This window comes from Fusarium poae, chromosome 2, assembly GCF_019609905.1.
Source record: "Fusarium poae strain DAOMC 252244 chromosome 2, whole genome shotgun sequence".
In the NCBI taxonomy this organism is placed as follows: domain Eukaryota; kingdom Fungi; phylum Ascomycota; class Sordariomycetes; order Hypocreales; family Nectriaceae; genus Fusarium; species Fusarium poae.
Genome location: NC_058400.1, coordinates 1,129,151 through 1,155,115, shown reverse-complemented (window position 1 = coordinate 1,155,115; position 25,965 = coordinate 1,129,151). Strand labels below are relative to the sequence as shown.

General features: G+C 45.5%; 12 protein-coding genes across 12 annotated transcripts; 7 read left to right on the top strand and 5 right to left on the bottom strand.

The window, feature by feature from the left end:
• Window positions 1-226: 226 nt before the first annotated feature.
• On the top strand, window positions 227-628 carry FPOAC1_004307 (uncharacterized protein; the record flags this gene model as incomplete). The annotated part of the gene is made up of 1 exon (XM_044848859.1): window positions 227-628. One exon carries the CDS (start codon window positions 227-229, stop codon window positions 626-628), a length of 402 nt encoding a protein of 133 aa, XP_044707569.1.
• Window positions 629-805: 177 nt separating this feature from the next.
• Window positions 806-1,339, top strand: FPOAC1_004306 (uncharacterized protein; the record flags this gene model as incomplete). The annotated part of the gene is made up of 1 exon (XM_044848858.1): window positions 806-1,339. The coding sequence occupies one exon, from the start codon at window positions 806-808 to the stop codon at window positions 1,337-1,339; it is 534 nt and encodes a 177-aa protein (XP_044707568.1).
• A 2,754-nt stretch (window positions 1,340-4,093) lies between these two features.
• Window positions 4,094-6,538, bottom strand: FPOAC1_004305 (uncharacterized protein; the record flags this gene model as incomplete). Its single annotated transcript, XM_044848857.1, has 2 exons — window positions 4,094-5,015; window positions 5,073-6,538. The coding sequence occupies 2 exons, from the start codon at window positions 6,536-6,538 to the stop codon at window positions 4,094-4,096; spliced, it is 2,388 nt and encodes a 795-aa protein (XP_044707567.1).
• A 1,345-nt stretch (window positions 6,539-7,883) lies between these two features.
• Window positions 7,884-9,063, top strand: FPOAC1_004304 (uncharacterized protein; the record flags this gene model as incomplete). Its single annotated transcript, XM_044848856.1, has 2 exons — window positions 7,884-8,308; window positions 8,361-9,063. 2 exons carry the CDS (start codon window positions 7,884-7,886, stop codon window positions 9,061-9,063), a joined length of 1,128 nt encoding a protein of 375 aa, XP_044707566.1.
• Window positions 9,064-10,077: 1,014 nt separating this feature from the next.
• On the bottom strand, window positions 10,078-10,644 carry FPOAC1_004303 (uncharacterized protein; the record flags this gene model as incomplete). Its single annotated transcript, XM_044848855.1, has 1 exon — window positions 10,078-10,644. The coding sequence occupies one exon, from the start codon at window positions 10,642-10,644 to the stop codon at window positions 10,078-10,080; it is 567 nt and encodes a 188-aa protein (XP_044707565.1).
• A 373-nt stretch (window positions 10,645-11,017) lies between these two features.
• Window positions 11,018-13,419, bottom strand: FPOAC1_004302 (uncharacterized protein; the record flags this gene model as incomplete). The annotated part of the gene is made up of 7 exons (XM_044848854.1): window positions 11,018-11,048; window positions 11,098-11,288; window positions 11,343-11,972; window positions 12,024-12,052; window positions 12,599-12,929; window positions 12,994-13,109; window positions 13,173-13,419. 7 exons carry the CDS (start codon window positions 13,417-13,419, stop codon window positions 11,018-11,020), a joined length of 1,575 nt encoding a protein of 524 aa, XP_044707564.1.
• Window positions 13,420-13,638: 219 nt separating this feature from the next.
• On the bottom strand, window positions 13,639-14,526 carry FPOAC1_004301 (uncharacterized protein; the record flags this gene model as incomplete). Its single annotated transcript, XM_044848853.1, has 1 exon — window positions 13,639-14,526. One exon carries the CDS (start codon window positions 14,524-14,526, stop codon window positions 13,639-13,641), a length of 888 nt encoding a protein of 295 aa, XP_044707563.1.
• A 326-nt stretch (window positions 14,527-14,852) lies between these two features.
• On the top strand, window positions 14,853-17,755 carry FPOAC1_004300 (uncharacterized protein; the record flags this gene model as incomplete). Its single annotated transcript, XM_044848852.1, has 2 exons — window positions 14,853-16,275; window positions 17,145-17,755. The coding sequence occupies 2 exons, from the start codon at window positions 14,853-14,855 to the stop codon at window positions 17,753-17,755; spliced, it is 2,034 nt and encodes a 677-aa protein (XP_044707562.1).
• Window positions 17,756-18,369: 614 nt separating this feature from the next.
• Window positions 18,370-19,491, top strand: FPOAC1_004299 (uncharacterized protein; the record flags this gene model as incomplete). Its single annotated transcript, XM_044848851.1, has 3 exons — window positions 18,370-18,700; window positions 18,750-19,093; window positions 19,150-19,491. 3 exons carry the CDS (start codon window positions 18,370-18,372, stop codon window positions 19,489-19,491), a joined length of 1,017 nt encoding a protein of 338 aa, XP_044707561.1.
• Window positions 19,492-20,283: 792 nt separating this feature from the next.
• On the top strand, window positions 20,284-21,022 carry FPOAC1_004298 (uncharacterized protein; the record flags this gene model as incomplete). The annotated part of the gene is made up of 4 exons (XM_044848850.1): window positions 20,284-20,318; window positions 20,368-20,464; window positions 20,514-20,971; window positions 21,016-21,022. The coding sequence occupies 4 exons, from the start codon at window positions 20,284-20,286 to the stop codon at window positions 21,020-21,022; spliced, it is 597 nt and encodes a 198-aa protein (XP_044707560.1).
• A 184-nt stretch (window positions 21,023-21,206) lies between these two features.
• Window positions 21,207-23,534, bottom strand: FPOAC1_004297 (uncharacterized protein; the record flags this gene model as incomplete). Its single annotated transcript, XM_044848849.1, has 1 exon — window positions 21,207-23,534. One exon carries the CDS (start codon window positions 23,532-23,534, stop codon window positions 21,207-21,209), a length of 2,328 nt encoding a protein of 775 aa, XP_044707559.1.
• A 709-nt stretch (window positions 23,535-24,243) lies between these two features.
• FPOAC1_004296 (uncharacterized protein) lies at window positions 24,244-25,748 on the top strand (the record flags this gene model as incomplete). Its single annotated transcript, XM_044848848.1, has 3 exons — window positions 24,244-24,900; window positions 25,000-25,057; window positions 25,117-25,748. The coding sequence occupies 3 exons, from the start codon at window positions 24,244-24,246 to the stop codon at window positions 25,746-25,748; spliced, it is 1,347 nt and encodes a 448-aa protein (XP_044707558.1).
• Window positions 25,749-25,965: the final 217 nt, after the last annotated feature.

Here is a 25,965-nt window from a genome sequence, read left to right as displayed (position 1 = left end):
TTTGCAACTCTTTGCGGGGTTGTCTATCAACCTATCTTTCTTTGCTTGACATTTCCAATGGACACGCATGTGCTGTTGATGTGAGGCGAATTGCTGCTCCCATGTAAAGACAAATACCCAGACCCCAAGTTGTCAGATAGTTTGAAGCGAAAATTGTTTTCTCATGATACCGATTATTTAAACCACGATGAATAATATACTATATTTTGTAATATTCTTTTGCCTCATGGTCTCGCAGGGGTATATTACCTCAGAACCCACGCAAGCAGCACAAATCGGCGGACGAGACCGAGCGACAAAGCCTCCTCATGGTCCTGAGGTCAAGCGTCAAGATACAACCGTCACTGCAAACACCATAACGATAGCCCCAGATGAAACTTGTGGTTATCTTTCAGGAAGGCCCGGAATCCCCCTCGTTTGCGAGAACAAAGAAACATGCATGTGGATGAAAGCAATTGGAGCAATGATCTGTGGTGAAATTGACAACTCCGACGACTGGGTTGTACATCAAAAATGCTATGATATGGAGTGGGCTACAGATCCAAGTCTTTGCGACGAAAAATGTGCATCAGACACATTTGCCCTCCACTGGTACGCGAACCACAACATGATCCATAATCGCAAGTGATTATAATTAACTGTCTTGCTTTTCAGTACCAACACGTCGATTCCTTTCTGCGGTACCTATATCTTTTCACCTGACGTGATAACGGACTTTAGATGTTTATCGACCCGCCCGACTCGACGACTGACCGCATCATTTACGTATATCGGTCAGAACAACGCGAGATTTATTACCACGACAATGCCTGTGCCCCAGAGTGATTCCGAGTCCTCACCAAACTTGGCAACGTCAACTCACACTTCACAAACATCGCCTCTCTCCCTTCCTTCTTCTACCTCGCCGTCATCTTCCCCTCCGTCATCATCCGGCTCGACCAATCTTGGAGCCATCATTGGCGGAGCGGTTGGAGGGTTTACAGCTATTTCTCTAGTGGCCCTCGCAATATTTTGGATCATGCGACAGTCGCGGAACAAGAACAACGGTAAATCAATACAAGATGACGGTGTGGAACATAATGGTGGAGAACCTGGGACACAGGTCGATTGGAGAAGCTCTACAACGACGGCGTTCACCTGGCCCAGTTCAGCCTCACCACAAACTGGAACGGGTCAACCAACATCGCCAAGTGCACTGAGTGAGACATCCCAAGGGATACTGACACCTATGAGGCCACGAATGACGCACGAGATGAGCGGGGAATCTGTTCAGCCGCAGGCGCATGAATTGGAGCACAACAGAATATACGAGATGGGCAGTGGTTCCAATGAACGTTGAAGTATGGTAATATAGGATTTGTTCAATTATGTATGCTTGCGCGATTTAATGCGTGTTTTTGGATTACATGGTGCCTTGACTATTATCTTTATTGGTACTCATCGTAGAGATGACAACAGCTTTTGTTTAATGCTTTTCGAGGCGTAAGTCCTAAAGTATATATTTAAAATTAACTTATAAAAAAATAACGTACATGATAAGCGGGTGCAACAGACAAGCGAGTGCAACAAAAAATCCCGCAATTTACATCTTCTCAACTTAATCAATTAATTTTCAACCACCAAATATGCCAGACCCAAATATTGAGGCTAGGATTCTTCTTGCACTTCGTGCCCTTCAAAATGACCCAAAATTAAGTCTCCGACGCGCCGCAGGCATCTACCAGGTCCGTTATTGGACTTTATATCGCCGACAGAAGGGTATCCTTTCTACGCGTGATTCTATCCCAAAATCACGCAAACTATCTGATCTAGAAGAACAGATCATAGTTCAGTTCATTCTCGATCTGGATTCGCGAGGGTTTCCCCCGCGACTGCGTTGTGTTGAGGAGATGGCTAACCGATTGCTCGCCGACCGCGAGACGCCGCCTGTCGGCAAGCGCTGGGCCTCTAACTTCGTCAAGCGACACAAAGACCTCAAGACGCATTTCCCCCGTAAATATGACTACCAGAGAGCCAAATGTGAAGATCCGACCATTATTCGCAACTGGTTTAGGCTCGTAGCAAATGTAATTGCGAAGTATGGCATCCGACCTGATGAAATCTACAACTTTGACGAGACTGGCTTTATGATGGGCGTTATTGCGAGCGGAATGGTCGTCACAGGTGCTGAAAGGCGTGGAAGACCAAAATCAGTGCAGCCTGGAAACCGGGAATGGATTACAGTCATTCAGGCGATCAATGCCGAGGGCCAAGCGATCCCGCCGTTCATCATAGGTGCGGGCCAATATCACCTCGCCCACTGGTACCGAGAAAGCAACCTCCCGGGCGATTGGGCTATTGCGACGAGTCCTAATGGCTGGACAGATAACGAGATAGTCCTCGAGTGGCTAAAGCACTTCGACCGGTGTACTACCAAGCAATCAAAGAATCGCTATCGTCTCCTGATCCTCGACGGACACCAAAGTCACCACTCGGTCGACTTTGAGAGATATTGCAAGGCAAATAAAATCATCACGCTTTGTATACCGCCTCATTCGTCTCATCTGCTGCAGCCTCTTGATGTCGGGTGCTTTGGCCTGCTTAAGAAGGCTTACGGGCGAGAAATCGAGCATTTGATCAGATGCTCCGTAACCCACATTTCCAAAACCGAGTTCTTGCCGGCTTTTTACACCGCCTACCAGGCCACAATGACAGAGAAAAATATTAAAGCAGCCTTTAGAGGAGCCGGACTTGCTCCTCTCGACCCAGAAAGTGTAATCTCGAAGCTCGATGTGCAGCTGCGGACTCCAACGCCTGTGGAGGAGGTAGTTAGCCCCTCGACCCCTTGGGTCTCAAAGACCCCAAAGACTATCCTTGAAGCCGACTCTCAGCTTGAATATCTTGAAAAGAGAATCAAAAGGCATAAAAGTAGCTCTCCAGAGTCAATTCTAGAAGCATTGAGGTCTTCTTCCAAGGGAACAAAGATAGTTATGCATAAGGTTGCCTTATTAGAGGCCAGGGTCCAAGATCTTGAACAGGCAAATAAGATACTAAGCCGGCGGCGGAGGGCAAAAAGAACCCGGCTACAGAAAGGAGGGGTGATGACAGTAGAGGAAGGAAGGCAAGTAATTGATCAAACGGATGTTGATGCGCAGGCGGTGGCTGGACCATCGAGAAGTGGTGGTCAAGGAGGGCCTCCGCGAATGAAGGAAAGGCGCTGTGGAGCGTGCGGCAAGACAGGACATAATGCAAGGACCTGTCAGATACTTGTCGCTATGTCTATGGAAGAATATAGCGATTAATTTTACTTAATTAATAGTCTGTTGTGTTTTTATTGCTATTTCTATCTGAGATGTTGTGATGTTGTGTTGCACTCGCTTGTCTGTTGCACCCGCTTATCATGTACGTTACAGTTTTTAAACCTAGATACTAATATAGATCCAGTCTAAAGGTATATATCATAACTTATAAAGTTAGAATCATAATAATTACTATAAAAGCTCTTATTCCTTCTAAAGGTTAGTTATTAAACACTTCCTCATCAACATCAACATTAACATCAACATGATGACAACAGCATTTCTGCTCTTGCATATTGTAATAGCGAAAGTGATATGAAAGTAGATAACAAGACTTGAAAGTGCAGAGAATTGTGCAGAAGTGCATGTTATATTTAGTAGCTGAAAAGCAGGCTCTATGTTTCTGTGTCTTCCTTTGCATGGTGGTTGCTCAGCTATATGTAAGTCTTTCATGTCGACATCAAAGCGATCTTGGCTTTACATCATACTCACGTTTTCGACAAACAACTAGCTAACACGTTTGTTCTTGATCAGATAGTACGAGACCCAATGTGACGAGTAGCCAAAGTTGCACTTGGATATACTTTTCTTGGACAGTTCAGAAGATGGGTGCATCACCATCATTGTCTGACAAGGAGACCCGTGCCGTATCACGTGTCTACGGCTAGCCGATAAGATAAGCCGAGCAAAGCGAAATGGTTTATTGTGAAATAGCGTCACCATTGATTAGTTTTCCTGTTTCTCATGATATCTGAATGTAGTATTGTAAAGAATATATATATAAAAGGCTTCCAATATCTTGAACCGAGCCTATATCAAACTAGTACTGCGACAACAAGAGGGATACCGTATAATACAACTATGTTCACCATAGCACCATGTCCTCCCTCATTCGGACGGATCTGCACAGGACCAGGGGTACTTGTTGGACTAGACTGAACAGGATTGACGGTGCTAGGGAAGCCAGCGGCAGTTCCAGTCCCAGTTTCGGGCTGTAAGTTGGACAATGTAGGCAAGCTTCCAGACTCTTCGACTCGAGTGCCTCTATCAGTTTCACTGGGAACCGCCGTTTCTTGAGTACCACGGATAGACTCTGTGCCGGGAGCAGTTGGTGCAGCAGTCGGCCTTCCTCTCGGTACTGTAGACTCCTGAACCCCTGGAACGGATTCCTGCCCAGTGGTTTCTGGTGGTATAGTCGGCTCCACCGGTTGAATAGTCGGCTCTTTTGGCTGAACGCTCGGCTGCGGCGGTTCGACAGTTGGTTCTTCAGGCTGGACTGTAGGTTCTTGTACCGGCGGGGCAGATTCTTGTCGAGTACCAGGAACAACCTCTGTCCTTGAAACCACCACAGGGATGTTCGGTTTCTTTGTCGGCGTAGAAGCTTCGACAAAGGATACCCCACGAACCGTGACAGCAACAGGGTTACTACCAGCCCTCTGGAGCACTTCAATAATGGGATTCTGTACAAGTCTAGTCTTTTCACTCTTGATCTGTCGAAACTTTCCCTCTGTCGACCTGATCTGCTTGTCGTAGATTTCTTTCTCATTCATGATCAATTGAAGACGTGTACCTGCACTGGCCCTTTCGAACAGGAACCTCTTGCGGCGTTCGTTGGTGCCGAGTTCTTCAACTTTGAGTGACACTCTGACGTTGACGGGAGTATCTACTGGAATGTTTATAGGTTCCTTGACTTCAAGAGTGAATTTTGCTTCACCATTAGCAGGGGCTACCAATAGACTAAGAATGATGTTAGCTTATATCGTTTCCAAATAATATTTTAGTTGGGAAGCTTACATTGCTGGTTGTCCTGCAACTTCAGTAAATGTAGCACCTGGGCCAAGTGAAGCCTCAGTCAAGTCTAGCCTTGCCACCCCATCCGTAGGCTCTGGGGCGGCGGTAGTAAGTGTTCTAAAGCCTGATGGGGATGACTGGGTTCCCTCAGGTATACCAGTAGGCCCATTAGAGGTATTTTCGGGTCCCTGGGTGTTTTCTGGTACGACCGTAGATTCGTTTCCGGTATCGATAGGCTCAGTAGGTACAGTAGAAAGCACTTCTGTGGGAGCTACTGTCTCTAAAGTTGACTGAATCGGTTCCGTCACAGCTTCAGTTTGCTGCGTTGATGGCACGACTACTTCCGACTCAGTTATAGGCTCAGTCTGGGCTTCTGTCGCGGATGGTGCTAATGAAGCACTTGGTTGTTCCACTTGGCTTGTCTCGGCCTGTTCTGTAGACTGGATGCTCTCGGTAGTACCCGCAGGCTCTGTTTGTTCCGTCGGCTGCTCCGTTGGTTGCTCTGTTGGCTGTTCTGATGGCTGAGCAGATTCACTTGGGGCGATAAATCCAGTTGGAGTTTCTGCTGATTCAGAGGGGACAGGCGTTTCAGTAGGCTCAATTGGTGCAATAGATTCAGTCGGCTGAGTGGGCGCGGCAACGGATTCAGTCTGTTGAATACCTTCTACTGTAGGCTCAGTTGGTGCAATAGATTCAGACGGCTGTGTAGGAGCTATCGGCTCAACGGGCTGAGTTGCACTTTCAATTGGTTGGCTAGCCTGACTAACATCTGTCTCAGCAGTCCCTTGAGCAGACACAGTTGGTTCGATGGAATCAGTTGCCGGCTCATTTGACTGTATAGAATCGGTTGGAAGCTCGGTCGGTTGGACAGACTCGGTTCCTGGTTGGGAAGCAGATGGTTCGGTAGAGTCGGTAGGTGACGGAGGTTCAACAGTGTCAGTGACAGAGTCAGTCACTGATTCTGTCGGTAGTGCAGTCTCTGTTTGAGTAATTGACTCTGATGGTGATGTAGGTTCAACAGTGCCAGTGACAGACTCAGTCGGTGTCGTAGGTTCAACATTGTCAGTTACAGAGCCAGTTACTGACTCTGTCGGCAGTGCAGTCTCTGTTGAAGGAATTGACTCTGATGGTGATGTTGGCTCAGTCGTATCAGTTCCTTCGCTCTGCTGAGTCGGCGAGATCGTATCAATCGGTGCAGTGGGTTCAGTAGGCACCGTAGGTATAGAAGGCTGGGTCGGTTCAGTTGGAGTAGTAGGGACGGTTGGCTCTATTGGTGCAGTCGGAACTGTTGGTGCGGTTGGAGCAGTGGGAGGAATTGGCTCCAGTGGAGAAGGCTCAGTTACATCGGCGGGCGATGCTGTGTTTTGCTGGCTAATGATGCCATCACCTTGTGTCGCTGGCCCATCGACTATTTGGCCCCATGCTCCTCTAATAAGAAGACCAAAGACAAAGCTGTTTACAATATGCATTTTAACTGTTTATTTCAGCTTTCGATGAATTGTAACATGAAACAGACTTAGATTATCTTGTGTTTTTATGATAACTCGTCTTGTGTGATATCTTTTACCGTGTCTATTTATGACATTCTCACATGTGTTGTGCGTTTCCGTTGTGAGACGGCTGTTGCTACTATTTAAACCTTGGGGCTTGCAGCTGCATGAGGCTCAATGCAAGCCTGGCACCAAACTTGATTTGCAGTCATATTAGTCATTCCTGATTTGGTGAGCCTCGGCCTCCGAAATCTGAGAGGCTTTGAAAAGGGCTGAAGTGTGTTTTGCCAAGGCATCTCGACCCGATGTATCCCAAGCCGCTTCACAGCCATTGGGACGTTCATTTTCGTCATAATTTATCTACTTTGTTAAGCAGTTCTGATCATCGATTGTAGATTTCCATTATTGTAAGCTGATGGCGGCGTGCGCCACTGAAGCTTTTATTAGCTTTACTAGATCTGTCGAAACACATCACACCGTGATAAGTCCTACGCTTCTACTCGGAGCTCCTTGTTTCGGCGGATGCTGACATTTGAATTTCGGACAGTGAGACAGCAACAACCAGTATCTGTAATATCAGTAAAACAACTCATGCATTACTGACATCTAACCCAAGCGATGGTCATTTCTCGCTGTTCAAGATTTGGGCAACGAATCTAGCGTTAGTTGACACAGCTCTAAGCTTCTAACATAACGTTGATCAAAGAAGCTCGCTCTGGGGCTAACGGCTTAAGCGTAATATTAAAGTATCAAGTACGAATAGCTACGTCGCGCCATGTCGATTATCAGCGGAGACTCTTACACAGCGGCACGTCACCCACCCACCAACATCATGCATGCAGTGTAAGGTTTCTCCGTAGTCTGTTGGGAGACATAAACAAGATACGCGAGGATCCACCTTCACCATAGTAAACATGATCTTCATACAATTTGTATTTTGACATCCTTGGAGAGCCTGGACCAAAGCTGTACTGATTGCTACGCCATCTCCACTCGCATGCACGAATATGTCAATATCTGATCACAGCCTCCAAAACCTCCATTTGTCTCGGGACGCTAGTCACGCCGTGATACAGTAGACCTTCCGACTTGAAGATACTGTGGAACGATTGGGTGAGAGGCCTTCTCATGCCTAATATTGGTGTGTATCAGGACGTCTCTCCATAGTTATTGGTCAGTCCATCATGCAGATACACATATGCCGCTGTCGTTGGGCTGATTTGCTCCGATCACGTAAAAGCAAACCCAAGACCAGGATGCAGGACACCTTGACAGTAAACAACATGAGACTTTTACTGGAAATTTCCATCTACCTTGGTTGACAATGAATAAGAGACTACAAACGGTGATATTCTTCGGCCTTTGGGCCGTCAAGGGTTCCCTTGGACAAAAGATTGAAGAGCCTCCACTAACAATTCAAATACCGGGAATGGACCCATCCCCAGACCCAACTACCACTGCCGATATTACAACCGACCTCAAAAAAGAAGCACCCAGCTCCTCCGGCGATCAGGTTATTGTCACAATAGCCCCAGATGAAACTTGCGGCTATCTCTCAGGACGAGCGGTATTACCTATAACTTGCGAAAACCACCGCCCATGCATGTGGTCTCCTTCTCTAGGTGTTCTTTGTGGTGACCTCGCGAATGACAACTTTGATATCCATGTGAGATGTCTGGATAGGGAGATGGTATTGGATCAAAACATTTGCAACGATACCTGCGTGGACAACCCTGTATACCTTCTCTGGTGAGAAAAACGAATCTCCTCTTCGAGATATTGTACTGATTCTTTTACATAGTAGTCACAAGTCTGCCCCCTACTGCGGGACGTACGCATTTCCAAATGGAATTCAGGACTTTAGATGTTCATCGACACCCGCGACTCGAGTTTCGAGCGTATACTTCACTTATATGGGTCAGGAGAATGCACGTTTCGCTACCACAACCTATGGTGGTGAATCTGTTTCCGAAACCTCAACAACTGAAAGTACAACATCAAGCTCTTCCACTATACCGCCGTCTTCTTCTTCTTCCTCTTCCTCCTCTTCTAATCCGCCACCTTCGAGCCAGAATAATCTCGGAGCCATCATTGGTGGCGCAGTTGGAGGATTTGTTGCACTCTCTCTTGTGATTTTTGGAATCGTCTGGTTTGTGCGACAATCACGGAAAAAGTCTCGTCATTCAATACCGGTGAATCAGATGGAACAAGACCCATTATCTGATCCCAATACTGGAAAGACGGGACCAACCTCCCCAGCCCAAAGCGATTGGCGAGACTCGACAATGACGGCGCTGAGCTCACCTAATTCTGCCTCGCCGCAAGCTTGGATGAATCAACCTGTGTCACCGAGTGCGCAGAGTGACACGTCGCAAGGGATGTTGCCAACCATGGGGCAGCATTTGGCCTATGAGATGAGTGGAGAATCGGCCCAACCTCCGCATGAAATGGGAGACAATCGGGTATATGAGATGGAAGGCGATCCAAATCGTCCTTGGGTTTAGTTTACTACTGTACAACGCGCAGCCATCCAAGGTGTTAATAGAATGAATAATTATTTTATATTTTCACTATTTGTCTTAATGTCACGATTAGATCTCTTCGATGGTGCTCTAGATAGATAAAACAAGACCATCAAGACTCGCAATGCAGCATTTCATGCAGAATTACCGTAGCTGAAACACAGTTTCCAAGATAAAAGCTGACGTGTGCTCATCTGCATGGTGGTGGCTTGGCTAGATTTTTGGTGTGTCGGCGATGTTACAGAACCATCTAGACCCGACATCATATCGCCGTACACAGACGGAACCCCAGATGCAGCTATTTTCAGCCAGAATTGCCGACAATCTGATACAAATAACCGCAGATATCCCATGCTGGAATAGAAAGAGTGGAGAACTTGCATGACAATCATTCATCGATCTTTGGAGTCTTTGAGTGTTGAATGTCAAGGATATCACGTGTATAATCACGTGATAGATGAATGCACACATCTTCAGTCAATTTATCGAGACATCACATTCTCATCTGACTGAGAAATCCTCAGAATGATACTCACCAAAACTTGTTTTCACGTGAAGTTGGTACGGGTTTGTATTTTAACATTTCACTCTGTTTGATCGAACCGGTTGCTGACTGGGGAGGTTTTACAGCTATTGCTGGTAGACTAGGAATCCTAGCAAGCGATTGGAACTTGACCTGCCATTGGCCTTTCTGTTCTACAGAATATCACGAGTTGAGATGGTAGATAAGTAATAAATGATGGCTATATACAAAACACTACCAGTATTATATTTACTACTCAACCAGAGTCTAAATGCATCCTCTTGACTATGTATGTATGTCTCGGGACTTACGCCGGGCAAACCTTCAAACAATAGACAATAGCATCCTCTTGACAAAGTGATCAACTCCCAAGACAGGAATACACTATTGACTATTGTTTGAAGGTTTCCGAGGCGTAAGTCCCGAGGTATACATGACAGGAATACACACAACCCCTAAATTTACCCGCCCCTCTAGTATGCCTCAACGTGACACAAGAGGTCTTCTTTGCACACGCAATAGTTTTCGGCGCAGCTCAGTCCGCTTACGTCGAGAAGGGAATCGCACTCCTCGTTGGTATGGCACTGTGCAGCCACAGCAGCAGAAGTCGTCGCCTCAGGTAATTCGATGGTGGGGGTAATAATGACAACTTCGTCAGAGGTAGTGGCCTCGGCAGTAGTGGTAGCCTCGAGAGCAGTAGTACCGACAGCTGTGGTCTCGGCAGGGGTAGTCTCCTCAACAACGGCAGTGGTAGTACCCTCAGCAGCAGTGGTTGTATCCTGGGCAGCAGTGGTGGTATCCTCAGCGGCAGAGGTGACATCCGCAGAGGCTGTTCCAGTGAGGGTGAGGAAGGTTGTAAGATCAGTAGTAAAGTCGGCGGCAGAGGTGGTGAGAATGACAGAAGTGGCCAATGATGTCTCAGCAGCGGTGGTGGTAGTGGCAGCAACAGATCCAGAAGACTGGGAGCTGATACGGCAAGGACCGGCGCTAACACCGACAGAGAGGGCGACAACGCCAGCGAAGAAGTTGGTGAAAATCATTGTAAAGAACGTGGTGATAACAAAGTTATCTTGGCTTGTCGAACGAGTGACTGGTGCAAAAGATGACCTGAAGGATAACAAGAATCACACTCTTGTGATTGCGACAAGGAGAGGTAATATAGTCGTTCTACCTCATGGCAATGTAATTCCGGCCCCCTGTCCAGGATCATGATTAGTCGATTTCTTTCTATACTACAAGACTTATCATGCATCTCAAATTATCGTGTGTTTGGGCTGAAGCGCTAAATAGACACTATCGATTCTTATACCACGTTCAGTTAGTGGGTTAATTTCTTTTGTTTAGTGGCGTCGACCCATTGTAAACATTGCTACGGCTGTTTTTTCCAGCGCCCTTTCCGTCCTTTCCATGACTCTATTTCTGCCTCAATACCACAAATGAATAGCTGGATCGGATTAGCCAAAAAGGTTTCCAAGTTGTGGCGTTTTTCTCACCTGAAAATCCCCGCCAGAGCTGTTAGTAGACCAACAACGGACATATCGGTTGCGACTCGACCCGAAATTGCCCAGCTGAGGACCACTATTGTGCATGTTTTGGTGTGGCCCACTACAGTGCTAGCGATAGGGCCAGTTTCTGCGATGATGAAGAATTGAGAAATGTTAATCAGCATTGCCAAGATGCCAGACTAGATAACTATCAGTTTCTGTACATACTGGGATCAGGGAGTAGAGTAACTTACAAACGGAATGAGCACCCAGTGGCTGATGCTGACTTGATTTATGACTGGGAACTCATCAACCCAGGGAATAAAATAGAGCAAAAGAAAAGCAGACAAAGGAGCCTGGTTGAGAAGTAACTGCATACTTGAGATGACAAGCTTTTTCCTGAACGCCGCAATCCAGACTGTGTAAAGAGATGAGAAAACAACACCCATCAAAGCAAATACAATTCCGAGTTGCGAAGTAGTTTTGACATTGGCATCATCCGATGGTCTCGAATCGTAGTAAGATACCATGGCGACACCAAGACATGCAACGACAAGTGTTGAAGCTGCTATACCAGACACAGAAACTTTGTATAGGACATAATCGAGAATTGCCACACATGGAGTTACCAAGACGCGAGCAACTTGATAAAATGTGACGGTTGAGAACGCGAGGGAGAGATTTGGAAAAATGATGTTTAGCGTCATGACGACGCTGAGTGGAAGCATTTGTGTGAGGGAAACATGCTTGGGCGTGAAAAAGGCAAAACGCTCTCTAGAGATGATCCAGAGAACCAGCCAAGTTGTTGAGAAGTGGAATGCTGCAAAACTCAGCTGGATGAATTTGAGATTATCATCATCGAAAATGGCTTTATTGGTGAACACCTATGTAGTTGTCAGAATCACACAGGCCAGTGGAGAATAAAATTGTCTTACAATAAGAACGGTTGCAATAATATTAATAACTATCCAAAAAGAAGCTTTTTTTCGGTTTTGATTTGACTCAATTTGGTGGTCCTTGACATCTTTTTCTTGGTGTTCTGACAAGAACGGACTACTCTCCTCATCGCTGTAGGGTAATTTTCGATGATCATGACTCAGATCCTGGAGTTTAAAGCCTGTAGATACGGTGAATTCATTTGCCGAAGAGGTATTGGATGACATTTGGTCTGCTGAGGAGTTGCACTTGGCTGAGATTGCAATCGTTCAGAAGAGAAAAGAGTGGAAGAATCAAGGACTAACGTATCAAAATTGGTGATGAGTAAAAATAAAAGTTTCCCCTGACGCTACTGCGGGTTCAGGGGGCTGGGCCGTCGGTGACCAGGTCGGGTATGTTCTGGACAATTTTAAACTCGCTGCTAAAACACTAAACCACTAAAACACCACTATCATTTACTCAACCCCCGATGCCTTCATACGCTCGGAACACAATCTATACGCTTCATACACGTCTGGTATAGTAAACCCATACTCTCTAGCTTTAGCCTCAAGTTTGCTCGTATCAAGCATACAATTACTTCGTTCAGCTTTTATAACATGCGACTGCTCCTCAACCGAAAAGTTGCGCCATGTTAGACTAGGCCGAACTATGAGTCGGAAAAGCGTTAATACTTGGTTATGAGAAATAGCTCCGGGATTGGTGAAATTGAAGATGCCAGTGTCTGCGTGTTCTGCTAGTGAGATGGAAAGAGGGAGGAGGTCGTGAAGAATTGTGTTGCTGTTTGGTATGTCGACGACATGTTCGTAGTTTAAAATCTTGGTGACAAAGTTTCTCGCATGTAAATCGTCGCTGACAGGCATGCGTAATCGGAGAATGAGCACGTTATCATAACAAGATAAGATCTTGAACATGTCAGATCTTAGTTTTGTCATGGAGGGGAATATCGGATTAAGGTGCTTGACTTACCGGCTCAACATGTCCTTTTGTCATGGAATAAAAACTCCCCGTAAAATTTGGCACATCTTGCTCTGTAAATCCGGCACCACCAATAGGATGCTTCTCATCATACTGATAAATACAACCTGTTGCAAAGACAGTACAATGAATGCCGAGTTGGTTGCACTGATCAGCTAGAGTCAGCGTACCGATAACGTTGGACCGGACTGTCTGTGCCTTGTTGTCTTCGCACCAGTCAACGTTGGGTCGACCCGTACAACCAGCAGCGTTTAGGACATGTGTTGGTTGAATTCTTTTCAGTTCTTCTGCCACTTGAGACATGTTTTCCATACGGACGCTTGTTGTGTGTACTTCTTTGCCTTGTTTCTTGAGAAGGGCTTCAAGGTGGCCGGCTACCCAGCCTGTTGCGCCCCAAATAAGAAATCGATTTGGCATTGTGGGTGTTTCTTTGTGTGTGTAGGTAATTGATTGAGGGAGATGCGATGGAAATCGAGTCGGTCATAAGGAGGTGCATCTAGGCCTAGCGAGATTTAACGTTTATTAGTTGCCCCGGTACCCGCTAATATCTCAATCTTTAGTGGATATCCATGGCAAGTGGCGTTGATCAAGTTTAAAATGGTTGAAAGCTTTTGTTTTTACTTGTTATCTATCAATTCACCGTAGTTTTCCAGTTCCCGCCAAATCAATCTCGGGACACCACTCCCGTATTCTGGGAATAGCCTTCTTATCCCTTCTCAGCTGCCTGTGTACCCTGTGATACCCGATAGGGTACCCCGGTAGCTCAAAGTGCCAGGGTAACTGCTTAGAAAAGGTTAACGCCTCTTGGACGGATGGGAGATGAGCTCCTCTTTCGCGCATCAACACACTCATCCAGTAATCCTCGCCATGACCCTGATACTCTGCGCCTTTTGTGTTCATATCTTCCCACCAGTCTCTGTTGTTGACGATTTCAAGCGTCATCTGTCTGTTACGGAGGGACAGGCCACCGTTGAAGACTTGTCGTGTGTCGTTGAGAGGAGCGCCAATAAAATCCCATTCGAGGTAATCATCAACGGCTTTTTGTGCATTTGCGCAAAGTATTGCATCGGCTTGAAAGACAAGAACATGTTTGGCTGGTGCAAGTTGTTCCCACAGCCAAGGGTTTGAGAAATAAGAATTAACACCCTTTCGTGAAGTGAGATTGAATTCAGATGATATTATTCGTGTCTCAATGGATCCATCTGCTACAGCTTGACGCCATGCTGCAGATGCGGAGTGTGAGAAATGTTTATCAAATGTATGTTGAGAAGTGAAGAAAACAATGGGCCATGAAGGACCAAGAACTGCGCGATAATGAAGAATGAGAGGAATCAATCGTGGGGTGAAAAGAGTATCGGTAATGGTGGCGACCTTGTCTTTGATCAGGATACCAGAAGACTCAGAAAATGTCAGTTGTGATTTTACTGAATTGACCAAAGACTCTCGGTAAATCAGGGCGAGAATCCAAGTCAGCGCCAGCGAAATAGTCGCATAAAGTGCGCGCCGAGTCAAAGAAGCTTTCATTATCGAAGCATTTGGTGATATCTCTTGAAGTCGTTTTCTGCAAATCCTTAAAGTTGACTTGGTTATTATTCCACGCGCCTTTAAAGGGGCAAGGCAAGCCACAGGTGAAATCCCTGCACGCCACTATTTCTTAGCTCAGGGGATCGTAAGCTACAGAAGCAACTTCAACCAATATTATAGAGCACTAACCAACTGAGGAATGGCTCAGGGGGGGAAACAAAGTGATGCTTTTTGCTCAAGGATTGAGATCTCTGCATTTGCCCAGTTTTTACAATCTTCTTTACGCTCGTATTCGATAATAGAAGTACACATTATCTATAATCCGAATGGAATTTGTGTCCAAGATAGTTAGACGGCGCACAATAATTATTGTGGCCGTGTTTATCTTCTGTTTGACATGGCTATTCGCTAGTAATCCACATCACCAATTCATCGTAAGTGTCATTGTTTTTTATCGTAAATCAACTGTCCAACATGTTGACGTTTCCCAGACCAAATCATCACATCATGGAGAGCCAAAAACTTCTCGTCTCCACTACCTCATTCCCTCGAGTATAGTCAACGACGCTGTCTGTGCTGGCATAGTCTCGGCGCTTGTCAACCAATATCCCATCCCTACGTTAATCGGCTTCAAGGGCGAGAATGAATTTGACTCGGCAGACCATCTCGCCAAACTACGTGTCATGAATCGTTACTTTGACAATCTCAGTGCGCAAGATGATGACCTAGTTATCATTGTTGATAGCTTCGATGTGCTAGCACAATTACCTGCAGAGGTTATGATCGAGCGTTACTTTGACATTTCAAAAAAGTCTGAACAACGGCTTGCTGACCAAAGAGGACTTACCGTTGATCAGTTGCATGAGCTTGGGATTCGTCAAACTATTCTCTACGGTGCTGGGAAGATGTGCTTTGTCGGATCACCGAATGAGCCCATGTGTCCATTGATGCCAGCATCAAACTCTCCCCGCTACAAATTTAGTGCCAGGACCGGGAACGAGGACGCAAGGTTTCTAGACTCACGGTACCTCAACTCAGGTACCATCATGGGACCTGTGGGTGACGTAAGAAAGTTTGTCAAAGCTGTGCTCGATCTTGTCAGGGCGGATGACGAAAATGTTGATCCAGAAGACACAGACAAGGTCAGGATTCATCACATGGATCAATGGTTCACAGCTCAACTTTATGTGCGCCAAGAATACCATCGTGCTCTCGATATGAACGACGGAGAGTATCCCATGGACTTGAGCAACCTTACCTCACTACCAAGACCGAGAGATGGACCAGAAGATATTACAGAGTTTCATGTCTTTGTAGACTTTGATTCTGCATTTACTCAAACTCAGTGTCGCAATGAACTCGAGATTCAGTTCCTCAAATACAAGAACCACGATCTCACTGCATCCATCGACCGGGACTTTTTACAACAAGGTTCTTCTTTTCGGCCATATAGTATTCAAATGCCTTCAAATCTTTATCAAGCTTTTGGCAGAGTTTGGGAGAGGTTATCAGCTGTCCCTGAATTGGAAATATCATTACCACAGAGGCAGTGGATTCAGCAAACTTATTTGGCGACTAACATCGGGTCGGAAAGCATCTACGCATTTTACCACAACACATGCAATAAACGATTCTTTCTTGAACGGTACAAGCACTTCTGGTTCTATCGATATACTACCACGCTGCTTGAACAAGCGAGAGCGCATATACAAGAAGGGAAGCCTATCCATCCAGGAATTATAGATGGGCGTATGTGGATGGCTGACAAGGCTTATCCGGAGGATGATTCATCTGGAGTGGGTAAGGATAAGTTTGGAGGAGTGTATACCGACTTGGAAGCAGAACCTTTTATCAATCTTGGTGAATTGTGCAAAGAGAACATAACTACAATTCTCAATTTAGTAGATAGATAGAATACGATTAAACCGAAAGTTAATTTTCATTGGTTAAATACGTATGAGTATTGTTCCTGGAGATCAAATAACTTAAATTGATAGAGTTATCATATGACCAATAACTTTCACAATAAGAACTTATGGATGAAGCTACCTGACTGTCAACACAGCAACACCTAAACTATAAAATAGATTCACACCTGGTGGCAGTATATATTAAGACGCCCACACCACACATGTTTCTTCTTGTTTTAAACATCAACATCAAACCAGTCACATTCGCCAAAGACTCGTCTAGCAATCGACCAACCAAGAAACGCCCATTACCTACCATAAAACATGTTGTCAACAAACTCCGTTTTTCACCCCGATTCATCTCGGCCTTTCCGGTCCGAGTCTGAACGGGTTGAGGCTCTTGTTCGTTTCTACCAAGTCATTGCGATGTATCAGAAAAATGATGACATCAAACTCGGTGGATTTGACAGGGCGAGGCTCGTTCAGCTCACTTACGAACATTGTTGCAGTCAACGATCGCAGGATCGTTTCTTGGTCACTGCATATCATCAAATGGGACTGGAATATTTTCCAGACGATACCGAACTCTCGTTTGACTTCAAAGACAGTCTGTATCGTTTTGCGGACCATCTAATGAATTTTTACTTCCAACCATGTCAGATCCTTGTTTACAACGAATGTCATGTCCTTTCACTAACAACTTTGCAGTCAGATTGTGGGCTCTATTTAAGCGAGAACCAACCGCAGAATCTTCTTCAGCTTGCCTCATACGAGACAGACATAAGTGTGTTGTATCACGCAAGTTCGACGTCGATGAAGCTATGGAGCGTTACGAAAGACATGGTCCAGAAGGCGCTGTTGACGACGACGGCGCTCGGTTATTTGGTACCGGATACAACCAAGATCGTCTGGTAGTCACGCATATCCTACCACCAGTTGACAGAATATATACCGGTAATAATGCGGTACTCGAACTTCTGGATGATGGCGTTACCGACATGATTAGGGGTGTGTCCAATACCTTGACGCTGACCGCAAGAAATGAGTTTTCTTTCAGCAACTTTGGCATGTTTTTTGAGCGGGTTGGAAAGGAGGAAAATACATATGTCATCAAGACATTTCTACCTCGTGCACTCAATCAGCCACTCACTCGAACCCTTTTCGTTCCTCAGGATACAAGTATCGATATGCCATCGGCCCGGTTATTAAATGTACATCGTGCTATGGCGCAGATTCTACATCTTTCCGGGGCAGGCGCTTACATCGATGAGAAGCTTGATATAAGTTCTAGTTACGAGGTTCCCAAGAGTTTGGCTTAAATAGTATAAAATATATATTTTAATGTCATGACTTTTGTAGTCCAAACCAGTTGTGCCACCTTTCTTGAGTCGTTCAGATAGTTCTCTACCTCTTCTGCTGCGTAGTAGAATATTTGTCAATTCGAATCTGACGGTAAATAATCAGTAGTCTATAAATTGTATTATAAGTAGGTTGGTCTTTTCTGCCTAGATCATACCTTTTAAGCCACTGATATTTGTACCCTCAAGGTCGAAGTGAGTCTTTTCTGGTATACTATTATTTGAAGATATCCAAGGCATAAGTCCTAAAGTATACATTAAAAATCAACTCAATATTTTCTGGTATACATTGTATGAGTATTGGCCAACCACATGGATATAAAGTTGTTTTACAACAAATAACCTTTTGAATAAGGAGTCACTGATACAGATTCCTAAATATTAATGGAGAACATTTGAACTTTAAGACAGACTTTTATTTCGTGGGACAAGTATTTAATGAGGCATCCGGACGGCGCAAGACTCTTCCTTCTTTCACCACTAACACAACAAATCAATTCATTCCTCAAGATACGCAACGACATCTAATCAACCAATCAAGGTGCCAGGTTTCAAGTACCAGTCTACTCTACAAAATGGATCACGGACATCCCACTCCTTTTACGTCCGAAGCCAATCGGGTTTCGGCCATCCGTCGTTTTCATCAGATTATCACGTATTTTGAGAACAATAACGATGACATCAAAATAGGCTATTATGACAAATTGAAGATTGTCAAGTTCACCTATGAATATGCTTGCAACCAATCATCAAAGGATCTCCTTGTCCTTGTTGCACTTGGTCACATGGGAGTATTGTATTCATCTGACGACAATGTTGATCTCGAGAACGCCACCCTCCGAGATGCGTTGCAAGCTGGCCTAAATAGATTCGCCAACCTTCTATTGGAAGCATTCTTCCTTCCACGTATGGTTGCACTCTATCTCGTGCTGGTTCATCACTGACATTACAATAGTAAAAGCATCGACTGGAGAGATGGCACAACGGTCGCCACCATATAACTTGGACATTGTTTCTGAGGGTGATTCTCATACGTTTTCGGAGATGCTTTATCGACTGCACCGTCTCCACCGCCTCCAGCGTGTCTGCCTCATGCGAGATCAACATCGCTGTGTTATTTCAGGAGTATTTGATGCGCATGAAGCCTTTCTGCGGTATCGAACCTACGGAGAGCGCTGTGTCGACGATGATGGTAAACGCTTGTATGGCCCCATACCAAATAGCTTCGACAAGCTAGAGATTGCGCAAATCCTGCCCCATTCCTTCTTCTTCCAGAGAGGTAGTTTCTCAAGAGACCTGGTAAGAATCCTTCATGCTACAAATGGATCAGATCAGTCCTACTAACACTATAACAGGAATCTGGAAAGTGCATGCAACGTGCAATTCTCAACATGATTCATCACGGCCTTTTCAAGACAATTGAGGACGCCAGCCCGAAGAACGCACTTACTCTAAGTGCCAGTTTGCATCAAGCGTTCAGCCAATTTCGTATCTTTTTTGATCCCGTTGAGGGTGAAGAAGATACCTACGAAATCAAGGCGTTCCCTCCAGGTATCCGCGGCCTTCCAGTCAAGAGAAAGCTGTCCGTTTTCTATGGCGAGGAGGATGATCTGCCAGATCCCGGATTGCTTGCTGCACATCGTGCTATTGGGCACATTCTGCATTTGTCTACTACAAGTCCTTCGGCAAGTGAATAGCGTCAACGAGTGACTTGGAGAGGGCAACGGTTAATGTTAAAAAGCGGTGGGACAAAGGATTCAAATCAATGACATCACCTGTCTCATAATTCTAAGGCCCTACCAATCGCTCCTCGATAGACTAGCCTCAGGGTATTAGGTCAAATGACGGGAGCAATTATAAAGAAGGAAATTAGTCTGCCATGCTGTCCTGTTTAGAATGGAAGCTATGGTTGTGTATTTTTGTACTATATCTAAAGCCTTGAGCTCAACTTTTCTGTCACCACCGGCCTACCCGGTACGACGTAGCATGATGATGATCCGTAAAGCTAAGCTTTTCCTCGTAACGTAACAGACAAGGATAAACGTGGGGAGCGGGCAGAGCCGAGACCCCTTGACCCCTGGAAATAATGCCGATGTTCCGAAATAAACGACAAGTGGCGTCACTAGACAAGGAAGAGGAATTCAACTTTATCCAAATATAGCCATAGCTTCAAGTCGACACGGACGCTTCGGGTATCGCCTTTCGATAATTCACAGACGATGGAATGATCCGAGACTTATACGAGCGAGTTTCCCGTTACTATAACTGTCAGCCGCTCACTTTTGGGCTGAATTCACGGAAATGCAAGGGTCTTGGCTCCCAAAATAACTAACACCGCTAATGGTGATACGAGATGTGACTAGACTGCTTATGGATAAATCATGCTACTTGACCGCAATAAGCTTACCACGTGGATCATTTGGTGCATTTTTTTGAGTATAGGCTAGAAAAGTCTGTAATGGATTGGTCGAGATTAAGATCGTTCCATGATGGACACGCTGCGAATCGAAGCCCGTATAGTATCGTAAAGTCAGATATCTGAACCGGGAATGCCGTACAGAAACCTATATAAGGGACGACATCCAGCCGTTTTTCATTATCATCATCATCACTCACAACTCAGTCACTCGCTTCAATATCTACAACAGTAACTTTTCACTCTACTTCCAAGTCAGTACATCATTACAAGACTTCTCCGAAACATACTAATCCCTTCCAGAACAACCACCAAACCACAAACATGCAGTTCTCCCTCGCCTTCCTCGCCGCTGTCCTCTCAGCCACCAGCGTATCCGCTGCCCCCGCCGATCCCGCCGTCAACATGATGGCCGCCACTCCCCAGTGGACCATCCAGAGCATGCAGCGCAGCTGTGCCAAGGACGACAGCTCCTGCACCTGGAACTTCAAGGTCAACACCCATCAAGGTGCTGCCACTCCCTGCAAGTTTGTCGTCAAGGGCAGCAAGGCCTCTCAGCGCAACGGCGGCCCAGTCAAGTGCGGTGACTTCACCGTCACCTCTGGCTGGAGCGGCCAGTTCGGCCCCGGAAACGGATTCACTACTTTCTCTGTTGTTTCGTCTAAGAGACAGATTGTCTGGCCTGCTTATACCGATAAGCAGGTTCAGGGAGGAAAGGTTGTTAAGCCTGACCAGTCTTACACCCCTGCCAACCTTCCCAAGTAAGCTGGTGATAGTTCAATGATTTTGCCAGGGTGGACACCAGTACATAGAGCGTCTGCATGCAAAAACGTGGTAATGCATAATGTTTGAGAATATATATACGAAGAGACTTTCTATCAATGCTTCAGACTACTGAAATATGTACGATCGTGAGATGATTAGTTGACTTGGCGAATTGTGATGTATCAATATCTTAGCTTATGGCAAGGTCTCGAAACGAGAAGAGTCCAATACTTAGGCGATTATAAATACAGAAGACTCCAACTGTTTCAACCAAGGTACTACATTATATTTCTTCTGACATATCCTCAACAAGTCATCAAACTGATATAAGATAGCCCCTGGATCCTCTTGAATATTAACTCCGTAGGCCACCGTCTCTGATTCAAACGACAATATTTGTTGCAAATTATGCGATACTTCTTCTTTGTACTCCGCGGCAGTAACTGGTGTGACACCCGAGGATGGGTGGTTATGAATTCGCGTGATTATGTCACGCAAGTGAACAAGCTCTAGGTGGTGTCTCTGTACCTCATCATCAACTTGTTCCTGCTCACTAGTGGTGCTCAAATCATCTGGTAAACCTGTACTTTCGTCGAACATCTCTGAAGAAACGGATCGTACTTCTTTTTGCTGTTCGTTTTCGTTGACGTTAACTGCACTCTGGGGTCGCGATGTCCACAACTCCTCTTCCCATTCGCTATCATCTGTCTCTGAGACTTCAACAGTTGAATATCCGCTTTCATCTGGCACCCCGCTCTTCCTGAATTTACGGATGACGGACCGGCGGGTGTAGCTGAGGTACTGGGAAAGCAAAGCCCATATATCGTCTTGTAACACGGCAGCCTCCGGGATTGTCGCCGTGGGTGCAACCCGATAACGAAGTTTCAGACTGTACAAATCGCTAATGTTATCCATTGTACCGATCCTCTTGTACGTGTGGTACTGATAATGCCCGTTGTGTTTAACCGAGTCGTACTCCAGCAAGATACAGTCAAGATGTCGCTGACACTCGATTTCATCATTTGCAGATTCCTGCAACGTTGTGAACAGGGCGTAGCATTCCAATCCTCGAGGAGGCAGTTTTTCATACCGGTCCATCGACATACGAAACGCAGGATCGTTATTGAGATTTGTGCTTGGGCCGATGCGACGGATGCGAGGGTTGCCGTGTTCATCCTCCTCAACGACACTCAAAGTAATGACACCTTCTTCATTACCGCTATGATCAAAGCGTAGCTTACGCAAGAAGCCATGCACAGACACGGACGACCCGGGAGCATGCTTACCAAAGCCGTTATCGGGACGTGATTCGTAGGCCCTTGAGATAGAGAGTATGTCGACGACAGTTCGCTTATGCCTCTTAGGGTCTAGTTGAGGTAATTGGACCGGACATCCAGCGCTGAGCCAGGACCATGAAGGTGCCAGGTACTCCTCATGTTCGGGTTTCACCCCAGGAATCCACCAGGTAAGTGACTCAGCCAAGTTAGATCGCCAGTGTCCGCAAGCGAATTCCTCGCCATTGAACAGTGTGTGGAATTGAAAAGCCATGCCCCAGAGTATATAAGGCAAGTCTGACGGTTGTGAAACAGCTTTGTTTGCGAATTCTTGACAAGTTGAGTTCCACAGCATGTGTAGCCTTTCCCGCCGTTCGCTACTTCTTAGGTTCCGATCTGAAGCGTTTGCGATCTGAATTTGGAACTTCGTCTCTCCGTTGAAAGCCTTCACGAAGGGTGACCCTCTTGGTATTGTTTCGCTAGCGAAGCCGGCATTATCAAGCGCACAACATTCCCAGATCATTCCTTTGGCGGTGCAGTGTATAATTCGCCTTGATAATTGTCTCTCACGGTGAATCCAAGCTCGCGTGAGTGAAGGTGCAGAGTTCATCAATTCAAATTTGTGGTCCGCCGTCCCTGCACACTCTTCCTCAGGGACCTGGGGATTGCAGTCGGCCTTTTGGCGTTGCATAAAGCAGCCTGCCTGACTGTCTTCTCCAATATCAGCTGAAATGTTGACTTTAGCACCCGCATAAATTTCATCCATCACTTTTGTCTCGAATTTCCAATCCGATCGAGAGTCTTGGATGATGCACATGGAGTCAATCCAAATCCAGTTCAGCCCTAACCAAGATGCAATTCTGAAGGCGTCTTGGAAGGTCTTTGGAAGGAGATCCCAGCTGAGACCCTCTGTTTGCCAAGTTTCAAGATTCTGTGTCACCAGCATTGGGTTTTCTGCAGCCGCACTCGGACCTCTGTAGTAACTCAAAGTCGCGTATTCAACGCCCTCGAATGTATCGTCCTCCTCATTTCGACAGACTAGGAGAACCATATTGTTTTCTAGAGAATGTCGGACATCCAAAAGACGAAGAGGGGTGTAGTCATTGTCGCCTTGGTTGCAGATATCGTGTTTCCCATCAAGGTTGTGTATACATCGCGCTAGCCATGATATAACAAGTTCCTTGGTGTTTTCGTGTTCATTAGTGTCCTCAGCCGTTTCCTCGGCTCTAATGGCCTGTGCCTTTTCGTCGAGACACCCGACTGGCTGAACCGGTATATGATGCATTTTGTTTTGTAATAGTGAAGTTGTTGTTGATGTTATTATTGTGACAGGCAGTATTCGCCTATCAGCCGAGATGTAATTTCGAGAATATTATGATGGCTTAGTTTCTGGCCGCGTCATTACAGAAGGTACTGAGGGAAGATGACAGATATGTAAGTCAGTCACGTGAGTCATGGTATGTATTATCTGTTTCTAGCCGGGGCATCTGGTACAAGCTACGCGATACTTGTTGAGGTTCAATCAACCACTCTATAGTATCTATACAACCGTTTTCAGTATTCACAATACATAACTAAGTAAAATGCCAAGAACTAATAAAGGATGTGAATAGTTTTTCACCAGGCTTACATCAGGAATCTTCACGTTGAGAGGAACCCTATAGGATTTGTGCAATTTATCTGCGCAGTCTGACTCAATTGTATGAAAAACTTCAGTGAACCTGAAAGCGCCTAAATTAATTCTGCGGGCATATATCAAAAGAATGTATACGTAAACTAAGGGATCAGTACGCATGAGAAACTCAACACATCAAGGAGACCAATTTATCTAAATAACTGACTTTCCCAACAACTCTTACTTTGGCTGGCGAGAACCTACTTCCATGGTTTAAAATCTAATATTCTTGAGTTTGCGTCCTCTTGCCAACTATATAAAGTGCCTTCGTCCATCACTTGCTACCGGTAGAAATCTTGAGTCAAACACTTCACTCAAGATGACTTCTGCCACCACAATCACCACGCAGCCGACTACATCTCGTTCTATTCCATTCGAGCTCCAACTCGATATCCTAGGTTATCTTTTTACTTTAGGAAGAGAGAACACCAGCGTCAATCTCTCTAACTTTGCCGCAGTTTCCAAATCTTGGCAATTTATCGTCGAACGGGAACTATTTCGAAGTCTGACAGTGAACCTCAAGAACCTGAAGGAATTCACTTCTTACTCGAAAGGCCGCACACATCTAGTCAAGCACATTCTGCTTGAAATCTTCCTTTGCAAGGGAAAAACATTCGACGCGGAAAACAGTTTTGACTTCAATGAAACATGCTTTACCAAAGCAATTCAGAGTTTCTTTAATGTCCTTTCGCAGTGGGATGGTCATGGTATCACCTTCGAGCTTGGTCTAGTCTCGCCTATCCAAGCAAGGCCTGCATCCGCGGCAACTCCCCAAAATCATTCAATGTCCGTCTCACCACGGAAGCGATCGCCAGACCTCCTTAAAAAACACATGCGAGTATTTGAGCTCCCTGATGACATATTCTTCGGCGGTCGTTGGGAGGACTCGGAATCCGCATGGCACTCTAACGCAACGGAATTGCTCGGCCTCAAGCCTCTCAAATTCCAGGGTCGGGTGCCACCTTTGATACCCAAGGTAAGATGTATCTCCAAACTTCTTGTTCGCCGGAGATACTTTCCAAATATGGCACCATCCTCCCTAAATGTCATTATGGGCGCTTTGACATGTTTGGAGTATGTCCACGTTGAGCGTTGGTGTTTTACAGACCCAGGAGACATGTATTATAATTATGGTATGTGTTTCTTCCTAATATTCAACTGACAATATACTAACCACACTTGGATTTTCTAGATTTCGTGTTGCCCCCCTCAACCAAAGACTTTTCGTTTTACAACGAAAAGGATACTCCTTATCACCGTCGTCCGACAGCAGTGAGGATGGGCGCTGATGGCGCAAACTTACTCCCCGTTTTCAGAGGCAACCTGGAAAATTTGGCGATATCATTCGTTTTCGATGCGATGTACATCTTCTTCTCTCGTCACAATATCGGGTATAAGATATTGAAGACGCTTGCCTTGACCTCAAGTCGTTTACTTTTGAACGGACACGATTGGCGCGATGAGATGTTGTGTCACGCGGCAGAAATGGCAAAGGAAATGCCCAAGCTCGAGATTCTTGAATGCTGGTATTACCAGACATCGTACCAAAGACCACCGCAGGGCAAGTCATCTCGTGTTGCTATTTTCACGTATCGGAGGATTGATCGACGCACCAGCTGCATAAGCTGGAAGTCTACTTCGTCTTTCATGATGTCAGAGAAAACACAGACGCTCTGGAAAGAAGTTGTGGATGTCGAGGACGCAAATTTCTCAGTGGAGCACTTGACATTAGATCCTAATCTGATGTCGAGTGTCGGTGCGATTCATGATCATCTGGCATTGAAGGAAAGGATTCTACACAACACTACATGGAGCCAAGTATAGATTGTTCGTGGCATGAATGTTGAACTGAGCTTCAAGCTTAGACGATGGGTCATCGATGACATTGGGTCAGCGGGGTTAATACGACAGAGTATACCGGCATTTTTAGTGATACCATCTCGGAGAGGATTTATTTTATTTCGTAGTTTTCATCATTTTAACCTTGTCTATGAATATCATTTACTTGAACAATGTTACAAATTAGCAGTAATGTGGCTTT